Source organism: Penaeus chinensis, chromosome 9 (assembly GCF_019202785.1).
Source record: "Penaeus chinensis breed Huanghai No. 1 chromosome 9, ASM1920278v2, whole genome shotgun sequence".
Lineage (NCBI taxonomy): Eukaryota > Metazoa > Arthropoda > Malacostraca > Decapoda > Penaeidae > Penaeus > Penaeus chinensis.
This window is the reverse complement of record NC_061827.1, coordinates 694,284-706,783: the sequence shown is the minus strand read 5'-3', so window position 1 is coordinate 706,783 and position 12,500 is coordinate 694,284. Positions and strand designations below refer to the sequence as shown.

The following is a 12,500-nucleotide window of genomic DNA, read 5'->3' as shown; positions in this document are numbered from 1 at the left end:
TCGCCCCGCTTCCTCGTCCCACCTTCCTCTCTCCGCTTTCTGTCCCTTTCCAGCCCTCGGTCCGCGGGAAGGCCAAGGAGCGATTCCTCGGCAGCGGCTCCGTCTCCTTCAGGGTTGGCGACTCGGGTCCCAGCAACACGGGATTTTCGGGCGGCTTTCCTCCGTTTGACTGTATTTGAGGCCGAATTGGCTCTGCGTGTAGTCATTTGCTTGTTTATTAAACACCTTCAACGTCACATTCCTGTTACATACACGTCACGGAAGTTTTTGTTTTTGGATAAAAAAAAAAGGGGGAAATCGTGTCTTGTACTTCAATTCAGGAGCATTTATGGCATAAGCAGGCGAGCTCTTCCCTCCGCGAGAGGAGCGAAGGAAGGAGGAGGAAGACGAATTCCCCAAAATAAAAAATGAAAAATAATAATCATTTTTCTTTTCCCAAAATTATGGGAAGTTCGAAGGTCGCAGATAAAAAGTCTTGCCTCTTTAACCGCGCCATTTCCCCTCTCTCGCTCACCTCAGGAGGCTCTATACCCACCTTCTGATACACTTTGCGAATCTTCTTCTTATTTCTGGTTGCCTTGTCGCCCACATCGGCCATACTAATCCTCAGCAGGACATTTTCCCGAGTCGCAGCGCTGGCCAAGGAGCCTCTACAAAGCAGCCATGTTGGAGTGTTGGTCGACGAGGCATAGAAAACGGGAACTTGAGAAAACGGGAAGGAGAGAAAACGAGAAGGCAGGGACCCCGAGTGTAAGGTGATGTGGCTCTCAGGGAGGGATTGGATTTATTTTTTATTTTTTCTTATCTAGGAGATAGTTAGTTTGGGAAAATAAGTATGTATGATTAATGGGGTTTGTATAGTTGCGTGATGGATATTGATTGATATAGGAAAACGAGGAGGGAGAGATCCCGAATGTAACATGATGTAATTTCTTAGAAAAATATGTTTTGTTTTTTATTATCTTATTCGGAAGATATCCTTGGTAATAAATTAGTATATAGCAGTTTTGCAGCATTTAAATGACAGGTTTGTGGACAATCTTGAAGTAAAGTTTTTTTTTATTATTATTATCAATCTAGATGCATTGCGCCATATTGGTTATGGTTATCAACCATAAGAAGCTAAATATTTTTATTTATGAAAAATGTTAAAAGCTTTATTTTCTAAAAGCAAATGGATAGTCACCGAGAAATGTGTGTTCTGTATAAAGCATTTTTTTCATGTATTTTTTTACTATAATAATAATGATAGGTACCAGAATCATAGATTTTAAGTAAATGATTTATAATTATCTAATATTGGAAATAATCTCTTCAATATGAGGTTTTGAGGACTAATCAAGTATTTATTTTCCAAATGTCATTTACCCTCACGCTCCCTTACGGCTACCATTCCGTCGACTTCAAAAGAATACCCTTCTTTCCCTATTTTACGACCCTCTGCCATAACTAATCCCATCTAAACAAAGAAAGTCTAACGCCAGTAAATAAAAAAGTCCGAAGCGCCCCCAGAAATCCGGCCTTTATCCCCGGCAGTCTAGGAAGTCGACGGTCCAGCGCGAACCTGCCGACAAACATCAACAAGCGAGAGGAAGACGAAGGAAGAGGAAGGAACGCTCGCAAAAATGCCGCAAGACACCACCAAAACCGAGAAGAAAGAGAACAAGAAGGACGAAGAGAAGAAAGATGGGGATCTCAAAGAGGAACTGGTAAGTTTTGTCTTGGCGGAAGAGGTTTTTTAATGACGTGGGTTTGTTTTTTCCTCCAAGAAATGAAGTGGAAAGTTTCCGAGTTCCTTCTTGTGTTTGAAAATTGATTTCCTCTTCTCATGTTTATCGACTCGGGAGGCTGATCAGGTACAGTATTTAATTACGTGGCCTATGAATCAAAGGCCGCTGAACTCTTTCTCTCTGGAATTTATAATATATTCGGTTTCTCACTCGCCAAAGGTGACGTTTCGCCCTTCGTAATAAACTTCAAGAACATGTCACTTTGGAGACTTTTTTGACGTGTTCTTTGTGGGAAAACTTTCAAGACCATTCTTACTGGAAGCTGGGCACCGCTAATAGTGACGCATTTGATGTAAACCTAGGCTGCAGTTGAGGTGTTGTGGCCAGACAGGCTACTTTGAGGTTTCACATGTCAACAAAGGCCTATCAAGTATACTGTGGTGGAGTAGAGCGTGTAGCTAGTCCAGGCGATTTACCTTCAGGCAACGAACGACAGGTGCCAATTTAGAAGTGATGGCTAATGGTGGTTTTTGGGTGAACACTATTTTCTGATTAGATTTGTAAGTAACGTCTGAATTCTGAGAGAACTCAGTTTTCGGGCAGCTCTTGTCAAGTTTTGAACGAATCTAGCCATTTTCCAAAGGAAGCACAGCTACAATATTCCTGATAGCTGGGAAGGACTTGACAAGTATTAGGGGAATTGTAGGGTGAAATCAACTTGTAGTAATTCTTAGTGATTGGGGGCTTTCCCTCCTAAATCCTCCTAGCCCCTGCATAGTCTGCCGGATGGAACGTGGGCAAATATCTGGCTTTCATGCCAATAATTTCTTACTTTGTTCAATAAATCTGTAGTGGCCAGTCTGTGAGTTGTCAAAATCCCCGTTGTTGCTGTTGGCAGTAAATGTGACTACTATCCACTGCTCTTATTCAATATGAATAAGTATATGAAAGGCAAAATAGTTTTTCCAGCTCCTTATGCAGAGCTGAGCTGTGATGGAACTGATTTGAATTTTAAGCGACTCCCCTTGGGTCTGGTTTCTGTTGTCACATGATTACCTTACTCGTTCTAAGAGATGGGCCGCTAGTGTCTCTCATTATGTCACAGCCAAATAGAATTCCCATTGGCTCCTTTGATTCCCATTTTCTGAGTATTTTGTTGCTTCCTTGATTTTCCGTCATTTTTTTTGTTGCCAGAAGAGTACATATCGTGGAGTGTCTGGAAATCCTGAGTTTTATATCCTCTTTACTAACCTTATTATTAGCTTGAGCATAAGATGTTATAGTATCTTAGAATGTTACATTCTGTTGGATTGCAAGAGCAGATTCTTCAGTTTTGGTGTTAAGTGTCATTTCCAATAGTACCATAATTTGGCTATTGTGATGTGCATTCTTAGTTATTAACCCCTTAACAAAAGGTGAAGAAAAAAACACAAAAATACTCTATGGTCTGGAGATCAATGGCTTTCACCTTGATGCTGGAGTTCAGTACATCAAGTCGAATCACCAGCTTGTAGCACTTTGGCGCATTGCCACAGAATACAGCCACACGCCACAGATTGAGTGGTTTGTTATGACGCCTCAAGGGGCCTTGTTCGCTAAACCCACACCTAGGCAACAAAATTTTCACCTTGTATGGTCTAGCAGGATAGAGCCAGGGTAAATAGTATACAGGGACTTCTGGTTCTTTTAAGGGGGCTACCATCCCTATCCCCTGCCACGTCTACAAAGCCTTTACCTTGGATAATCTGGCAGTATAAAGCCCAAGCAAATATCTGGATTTTTCAACAATTTCTCATATCATCCAATAGAATGGTAAGCCTGTGCTTTGTCAAGATCCTTCATGTAATTAATTATTATGATTCTGGTAAATCTTTATGGTATGGACACACTAAGCTAGGGAAAACTGATATTAGTCATGTAGAGGAAAAATGTTTGTCTCCAGTATCTGAAGACACCACAAATGAAGGAAAAAGATTGTGGAAAGCACTTCTTACAGCCTAAGTCCACTCAGTGCTCCCAAGTCTTGGCTCTATCATGCTGTCCATACCAAGGTGAAATAATGTTTGCCCATCAATCCTCCCCTCGCCCACTTATGGAGACGTAAATTGTTGAAAGAACTATGACATGGAGTAGGCACTTAGGCTCTGGCAAGTGCATATGTATTGTAAAGATTTAAAAACTTGATTTCCAATGATACCTTTTCAAATGAATCCAGCACTTATTCCTTTTGCAAAAGAAGCATAATTGTGATATCTGCCCTGACAGCCAGAAAAAGCCAGTGATTGGGGTATATAATTCAATAATTTAGCTATTGTGATGCATAGTAATTAAGGGGCTTCTTCTCTTTCTATCCCTCATCTTGTTTGTAAAATCTTAACCTCCTATGTTTTGGCAGGATAGAGGCTGGACAAATTCACAGTATACAATGGGCTTGACCCCCCCCCCCCCCCTGCCTGGTCTGAAAAATCTTGTATGTTCTGTCAGGAGAGAGCCCAAGGAAGTATGTTGTATTTAGGTAATTTAGCACAAACAACAATTCCAGAAGGGCAGCTTGAATGGTATTGTGATCCTCCTCATTGTTGTTGGCTGGGAATTGGACTGTTATCTGTCAGTCCTTTTCAATATTTTCATGATATTCTGCTATAAAAAGCAAAACAGTTTAACTTGTTCTTGCTTCTTTCTTGCCAGAAAGTTACAATGTGATATTTAGCTGGAGGTTGTTCCCTCTGAAACTTTTATAACAACTATATACACAGCTACTATGGTAACCCTGAAAGGTATAGGTCATGAAATCATTAACCCACTGCCACTCTTTCTGACGTAACAATATGATACGATAATGAAAATAGTGGGGAAAAGTTTTGTGAACTCAACATGATATTTGTATATTATGTTTGATCCAAGTAACTGAAGTCCCAAATAAATTCCATGGTGATATTTCAAGTAAATAAAAGGGAAATATTAGGGATTTAATACTTTTAATGTTACAGCTGCCAGCTTGCTGAACACTGGCAAGTCTACACTAACACTTAGTGTCATCACTAACACTGCTTAGCACAATTGCTCTCATGCCATAATTGCTGAGGCAGTGATGATATGGCAGTTGCGGGCATTATCTTGGAGGACGTCTGCCCAGGTATTCTTAACAGGATTGAGATGTGGTAGTTTGGGTGGATGTGGCACAATGCAATCTACAGAGCCTGACATTTATCAACTTCCTGATCTTGCTGCTGTGCATCCACCCAAACACCCAGAGGCTTCTGATAGTCTGCAAGCTGCAGTGTTATGCAAAGTCCCACAGGATGTTGCAAGCATAACAAAAGGGGTCTGCATCCCTTGCAGCAGTAATGGCCTGTTTAAAAAAATAATGAAAATAAATAACTAAGAAGAAAATGAGTCTTGGTAAGGGGTCAAGGCAACTAACTGCCAGCCATGGCCCCTTCTCAGAACCAGTCTTCTGTGATGGCTGTTGACCCTGAGTTTCAAATGGTTTTCATTATCTCATGATATTCTTGCATTTTAGTGCAAGCATCCTATTTGTCTTTCATATTGCACATTCATTTATAGTTTTGAATGACATTCACTTGATATTCCTCTGTCGTGCATCAAGGGCGCTCACTTTTGGCCTCGTGGACCCAGTTGCTTGTTGCTGCTGAATCTGCAGAAACACTGTTGACTTTGAAGGACCTAATCTTCTTGATATTTCAGCTCTTGATAGCCCCTCAGAGTAAAGCATAATTCTGGCGATACAAATGGTCTGTGAGGTCTCCGTTGCTAATATTGCCATAATATGAAGCCCTAGCCATATCAGCTCCAAAACACTATTCAAACACATGATGAAGCTTCATCTGTTTTGAGCTTTCAAAACAAAAGTCCCAACCTTTCCGATTCAGCTCCTAGCGATCGTTTTGGTTTTATCTCCCGAGTAAAGGTATTTCATATAGTGACTGTACATGCCCACTAAGAGTTTACTTAATTAATTGTGTTTACATATAAGTGGCTCTACAAGTCACCAAGGAGAAAGTTGCTGGGCCTACCAATCTCATGTTTACCTCTTTTCCTTGATTTTTTATTTTTTATTTTTTATACATTTATTTATTGATTATTAAAATTTTTCTTGTATTGCTGTTAACATTATAAAAATCATGCCGTTGATTAATTTTTGTAATTATGGCATTGATATTAAAAGCATGAAAAGAATCCCCAGAAATAAAGGAAAGCAAAAATCAGGTGACATAGGCATACAGATGGACTCCTTGGTGTCTGAACACTTGTGGAGCCATCTGTATGTAAACACATTTCACAAGACAAAACTGCAGCAGACATTATACATTCCTTGCAGCAGTTGGGCTGTGTGGGATTTTAACAACAATGGAACTACTGAAAAACTAGGAAAATGTGTGTTGTCACATGGTAACTATGCATTTCATGGAGTGCTATCTATTAATTAATTGGATGGAACAGAAGGGTAAGAGTATCTTGTCCTGATGATTGTTGACACAGGGACCATAGTGATAAAGTTAGTGTTGTACACTCCATTTTGCTTTGTAAATGTGCAGGATATTTGTTTTCCAAGATTGGGTACAATTGGCTGCAGTGGTCAATGAACTGATGCCTCTTATATGGTGGCCATAGAGTTCTAACCCTGTTGATACCACTTATATTTTAGTATACACTATTCAGTTTTAGTGATGTTTTACCCTGAGATTCCTGTTCTAAGTCGTGCTTCTCCCTGCTGTCAGGGACCAGTGTTTAGGGTATTGGGGGTTTCTCTGGGTTAACCTGTTCTGGACAGGATCAAGATATACTTGACTGCAAAGTTTGTGGTCTGACAATAGGTGTCAAGAGTGGGTTCATGGTTTGTAGTTCAGACTGTGTCAGAGCATACTAGATGGTATAGGAGAGTCATACACTTTGCATGCAAAACCATGACCTTCCAAATTTAGTGAAGAACTTTTTTCACATTTTTGTAACTTAGGACTGTTGGAGCACAAATTGCAAACAACTGCTGAAATCACCAAACTCACTGTGTGACCTCACAAACAGCCTCTTGAGTATAGTGAACCCATCACTTAGCCAATGCAGCCTTATAGCACCCCATTTTGTGTTAATTTCCAGATATTTCAGTACAAGAGGGTGTAAGAAAACTATTAGTACCGTTATTGTATTTGTTTGTATTCATTGTATTTATCCAAGGAACTAGTGAAAAATCTATATTGCTTGAAAATACATGTTAGAGATTTGTGCAGCTTTTCTGTTGCTGCTGAGGCAGCACCAATTAGATAACATTCCACCATGGTGACATTCACTTTCCATGCAATATAAGGGATCCATGGACTAGGAAACAATCTATTAATAATGTCTGGAAATGGAAGGGAGCTTAGGAGGTGTACTTTTGCAGCAAGCATGGGACAGGTGGTCAGATCTAACTCTGCTTCCACCAGTATGTCAACTATGAAAGTTAAGACCAGGTCTAGTGTTTACTCAGAAGTGGGTACAAGGGCCAGTGTGTTTAAGGATCACCATAGCAGCAAGGAGTGCCAGTGTCATGGTTAAATGGACTCTTCTGTAGTTTGACAAGATGGATCTCACTGTGGTTTGGTCCATGATGAACCTTGTCATCAAATTTATGCAGACTATAATATAGAAATTTCAAATTAATAAATGCTTGCTGTAACACATGCCAGGGTCTTGAGTCCTCACTCTTACTCTAAGAAAGTGAACCTCTGTGTACACCACTATGATTTATGTACGAATTCCAAAGCAGCCTGTCTGACGACAATAGCTTACAACAAGCTACATAGTAGCAGTAATGAAGTGTTAACCCTTCGGTAGTCAAGTATTTCCCATGCTACATAAAAAGTTTCTGGATTCAGAAGTTAAGTTGGTATTGGTGAATAGTTCAAAGAACAAGAATATCCTGAGAGTAACAGGGTTGACTGCCTGTATTTTTTATGCTGTTGATACATTTATGTTATGTTTAATGTGTTTTACTCCAGAATATTCTTGGATTTCTCTACCATTCTCTTTTTCTCATGTTCACATACTTTTCCGTTTTGTGATGAACCCATGGTCGTCCCAAAAGAAGAAAGAGTTTTAAAATTGGTTCAGCTATGTCATTTTCCCCCTGCTTCCAAAAAATTGGTACTGTGCAAAAGTGATTTCTTGGTTACTAATTTTTCTGATATTTTTAGCTCTTTTTACTATCCAATACCAATGTTATAAATGGAAAGAAAGACTAAATATGTACTTTGCAGTGAAAAGTCGTTGCAATCTGATCATTGATTTGGTTTGTTATGTAGAGTAAAATTACAAAAAGAATCGCTCTTGAAAACCAATTTTTTTTCCTCAGATAACTTTTACCATTTGTGTTCTGCAGTATATATTTTGATATATTATCCTGAGTGCATTTTGCAACTAAAACAAACCAGTAGTTTATGTAATTCATCATAAGAACCATTTCAGTGATAGAGGGAATGGTCAGCCAGTGGGGTACAAAGGGGTTTTGTATATTGATTTATTTTTATTCTGCTGTATACTTTTTCTTTTAAAATATAACCTGTGTAGGGTAACATTACCACAAGGAAGTCATTGCACGTGTTCTAACAGTCAAATTTCCTGATTATTATTATTTTCTCTCTTTTTGTTAAGTATCATCATACTACAGTCAAATCCATGCAGGGGTAGGTTTGAATTTCTGAATTATAATGAAGGGTTAATGCTACAGTAGCCATTAAAATGAACCCTTATCTCAATTTTGCCCTTCCCTTCATGATGGTCCCCTTAATGTAACTGTCCTTGTATGTAAACATGCATTTGTAATTGTATAACTTTATTTATTTTCTCCTTTACAGTCCGAAGAGGACAGACTGCTGCAGGAGGAGCTGAACATGCTGGTAGAGCGGCTGCAGGAAACCAATGCGGACCTCTACAAGCCAGCCCTGGAGCAGATCCGTTCCCTCATCCGCTCCTCCACCACATCCATGACCAGCGTCCCCAAACCCCTCAAGTTCATGAGGCAGCATTACCAGACCATGAAGGTGGGGAACTCCTATGCGGTCTTTTTCTCATTCTCTTCTCGAGGTCCTTACCTTCTTTTGTTTATCTCTCTCGTATGTTTATTAGTCCTTTTTACTTCCAATCATCAATGTTTTTAGTGATTTACTGTAAATTTTTATTCCAGGGGGAAGCAGGAAATTCAGTTATTACTATGATAATTATAAATCCATTTTGTGTAGTTTTTATATATATATATTTTTTTTTTTCTTAAAAAAAAAAAGATGTGGAGTTGCATTTTAGATTGAGTAACTTGTTTTGAGGTTTGTTTAAGCTATTGGAAATGTGTAGTTAAACTCAGTGCCCATTTTTCAAATTTTGGTTAGTAGACTCCAGAATTGTATTTTTTATGTTATTGAGTTTGATTTAAGATGGGTTGGGGTTGATAACCATAACCTATATGGAACAAAATCTTTTGTATATTGTTTACCACAACTTCTGTAGAACTAGCATGTCATAGAGACATACTGGCAATTATTGGATAAAATAATAAGGTTGGGTATTCATTTTACTAGAGACAGCTATTTGTATTATTCACAGGACATCTACGACAACATCAAAGACAGTACCCTAAAAAAGTTTGCGGCTGACATCGTCTCTGTCTTGGCCATGACTATGTCTGAGGAACGCGAATGCCTAAAGTACCGCTTGCTGGGCCAGCGTGGAGACATTGGAGATTGGGGCCATGAATATGTCAGGTCAGACCTTTAGTTGTTATTAGCAGTATTTACTAGTTCTCAGGGCAGAAAGTTAAATACTTTATAAATAATTTTTTAAATAATTTTTTTGTAAAATAAATCCATGTGGCCTTTTGGGAAATGATTTAGTCCCTTCCAGTATACCTTTGTAATCTGTGTAAAGTACATGTCTAATTTACTTTGTGACCTGTCAGTTGTGCTTACTGAACCCTCCTACCACAATATACAGACACTTGGCTGGAGAAATCGCACAGGAATGGGAGACATTGGGTGAGGATGATGATGCCAGGAGAGCCGAGCTGATCAGTGAAGCCCACGTCATTGTCCCATACCACATGCAGCACAATGCAGAGGCAGAGGCATGTGACCTGCTTATGGAGATGGAACAGCTGGAACTCCTCACTTCACAGGATTATGTTGATAAGGTAAAGGAGAAACTGACCAGTGTGTGAGCGTGTCATGGAAACTTTTGTTGGAGATCTTGAGAATATTTGTAGAATATATAAGACATGTTGTGTATATACGGTATATAAGAAAAAGTAAATGTAATAGGAGATTATACCAATCACCATTATTATTATTTATTTATCGATCTGTTTTTTCTTTCTTTCTCTTCTTTGAAGGATGCCTACTCTCGAGTGTGCTTGTACCTGACCAGCTGTGTACCTTACGTCCCAGACCCTGAGAACACCAACCTGATCAACACGTCGCTTCAGCTGTATCGCAAATTTGGGCAGTACCCACAGGCCATGAGACTGGCTCTCCAACTCCATGACTTTGATCTCATTAAACAGCTATTTGATGAATGCCCAGACAAGCTGGTTAGTCCCCTTTCCCCCTACATTGTGATATTTATTTGCTTTTATCATTTTTATAAGTCCATGTCATGTTAGGACTTGTGTTAATTTTATTTTGTCTTGTTACTTTAGGTGAGAATGCAAGTGGCCTTCATGCTGGGCCGTCAGCAGGTGTTCCTTGAGCTGCCGGAGGACATGGATGACTATGAAGACCTGACAGAGATCCTCTCCAACTCTCACCTGAACACTCACTTCCTCTCTCTCGGGCGTGAGGTTAGTATGTTAACTATAGGAACTAGATCATAGAATGCTTAGCACTAGTCATGTAATTAGCATTTACCTATTCTATCTTCGTTGAATCCTTTATTCACATTTATATCTAGTTTTGTTCTTTGCCCTTATTTTTACCTTTTTAAAAGTTCTAGAGAACACAAGCAGCAAAATGTTTATCGGCCATAAGTTTATACAATTTATTTTTGCTGCTGTTATATCCTTGCATTATTTCCTCTTTTACTTGCTATAGTAATCTTTGGTAACAGCATAAACTAAGTAGATTTGCAAGTAAGCTCAAACTTTCGTCAAAAAATAACTAAAGGGAAAGAAAGAAGCAAATGTTGGTTCAAGCGTTATACTGGCTTCTCTTCAAATTTAAATTTAACAAACTGCCTCAATTACCAGTTGGACATCATGGACCCCAAAACCCCAGAGGACATTTACAAGTCTCACCTGGAGAACAACCGGCCCACCTTTGGCCCTGGCCAGGTCGACTCTGCCCGCCAGAATCTCGCTTCCTCCTTCGTCAATGGCTTTGTAAATGCTGCCTTTGGAACAGACAAGCTGCTCACAGAGGACGGAAATAAGTGGCTGTACAAAAACAAGGAGCATGGTAAGACTTTTGTACAGTGATGGTAATTTTTCTGGTCATTAATCAGTCAGCAGAGACATTTTGAAGCTTACATTTAAAAATCTGCTCTTACCTTTGTGCTGCTATTACAAGTTCATTGATCAAAAACTAAGAATGTTTAAATTCCAGGTATGTTGAGTGCAACAGCTTCACTTGGTCTGATCTTACTGTGGGATGTTGATGGAGGTCTGACACAGATTGACAAGTACCTTTACTCCTCTGAAGACTTCATTAAGTCTGGTGCCCTTCTGGCCTGTGGCATTGTCAACAGTGGTGTGAGGAATGAGTGTGACCCTGCTCTTGCCTTGCTCTCAGACTACATCGGACATAAAACTATGGTTTGTGCTGAGTCTTGCTGTTCCGTTTGACTAAAATTAGTTTTTTTCATACTGGATAATGCCTATACAGAAATCATTCAGTATTGTGCAACAGAAAACAAACAGGATTTGTTTTCCAGGTCATTCGTATTGGAGCCATCCTTGGCCTGGGGCTAGCCTACTCTGGAAGCAACAGAGAAGCTGTCCTCAACGTCCTCACTCCAGTTCTGTCAGATGAGAAGAGCTCCCTAGAGGTAGTGGGCATCACTGCTTTGGCGTGTGGAATGATTGCAGTGGGAACAACAAACCAGCTGGTTGTGGAGGCTCTAGTCACGACACTTTTGGCTAAATCTGAGACTGAACTTAAGGACACTTATGCCAGATTCATATCCCTTGGCCTTGCTCTTGCATATCTTGGTGAGTGCAAATTTTTATCCTAAATGTTGACTTGTTTTTTTTGCAAATTATTGTTGAGTTGTATGCTTTTATTTTTCTGTGTTTTTTTTTACTATTGTGTTGCCTGTGAGAAATTTTAAAAAATTGTTTTCTCAGGTTGCCAAGACAAGTGTGAGGTGGTCCTCTCCTGCATCGAAAACCTACCTGCGCCCTTCCGTCAGATGACAGCCACCCTGATTGAAGTCTGTGCTTATGCTGGAACTGGTAATGTCTTGAAGGTATGTATGTTCTCCAGTTCTTAGGCCAGAGAGAGTGTTGAAACTTGAATAAATAGATATAGTTTTTTTTAGCACTGATGGGGACAGGAACCTATTGAGACTGGGGATGAGCTTAACCCAATGCTGAAGGGCATGACATGTACGTAGATGCCATGCCCACTGTGAGTTTACTTTATTAAATGTTTTTACACATAGATGGCTACACTTGTATTGAGTCACCAATGAGCCAATTACGAGTACTACCTGTCTCGCCTGTTTACACTTTTCCTTGATTTACAAAAATATTTTACATTATCTTATTTTGCTGTTACTAATGTGTATAAC

At 39.5% G+C, this 12,500-nt stretch overlaps 2 protein-coding genes across 2 annotated transcripts in view; one reads left to right on the top strand and one right to left on the bottom strand.

Annotated features, from left to right (window-relative positions):
- Positions 1 to 700, bottom strand: part of LOC125029159 (nonsense-mediated mRNA decay factor SMG9-like) — a 13,760-nt gene extending 13,060 nt beyond the window's left edge. The window contains exon 1 of the mRNA XM_047619000.1: positions 536 to 700. Within this exon, the coding sequence (XP_047474956.1) occupies positions 536 to 598 (63 nt within the window). The 5' untranslated portion in view covers positions 599 to 700. The remainder of the gene's footprint in view (positions 1 to 535) is intronic.
- Positions 701 to 1,519: 819 nt separating this feature from the next.
- The window catches only part of LOC125029158 (26S proteasome non-ATPase regulatory subunit 2-like), a 17,732-nt gene continuing 6,751 nt past the window's right edge, over positions 1,520 to 12,500 (top strand). Inside the window, exons 1-10 of the mRNA XM_047618999.1 lie at positions 1,520 to 1,709; positions 8,585 to 8,770; positions 9,327 to 9,484; positions 9,714 to 9,909; positions 10,108 to 10,305; positions 10,414 to 10,554; positions 10,960 to 11,167; positions 11,315 to 11,523; positions 11,643 to 11,919; positions 12,055 to 12,176. Coding sequence (XP_047474955.1) covers positions 1,626 to 1,709; positions 8,585 to 8,770; positions 9,327 to 9,484; positions 9,714 to 9,909; positions 10,108 to 10,305; positions 10,414 to 10,554; positions 10,960 to 11,167; positions 11,315 to 11,523; positions 11,643 to 11,919; positions 12,055 to 12,176 — 1,779 coding nt within the window. The 5' untranslated portion in view covers positions 1,520 to 1,625. The remainder of the gene's footprint in view (positions 1,710 to 8,584; positions 8,771 to 9,326; positions 9,485 to 9,713; positions 9,910 to 10,107; positions 10,306 to 10,413; positions 10,555 to 10,959; positions 11,168 to 11,314; positions 11,524 to 11,642; positions 11,920 to 12,054; positions 12,177 to 12,500) is intronic.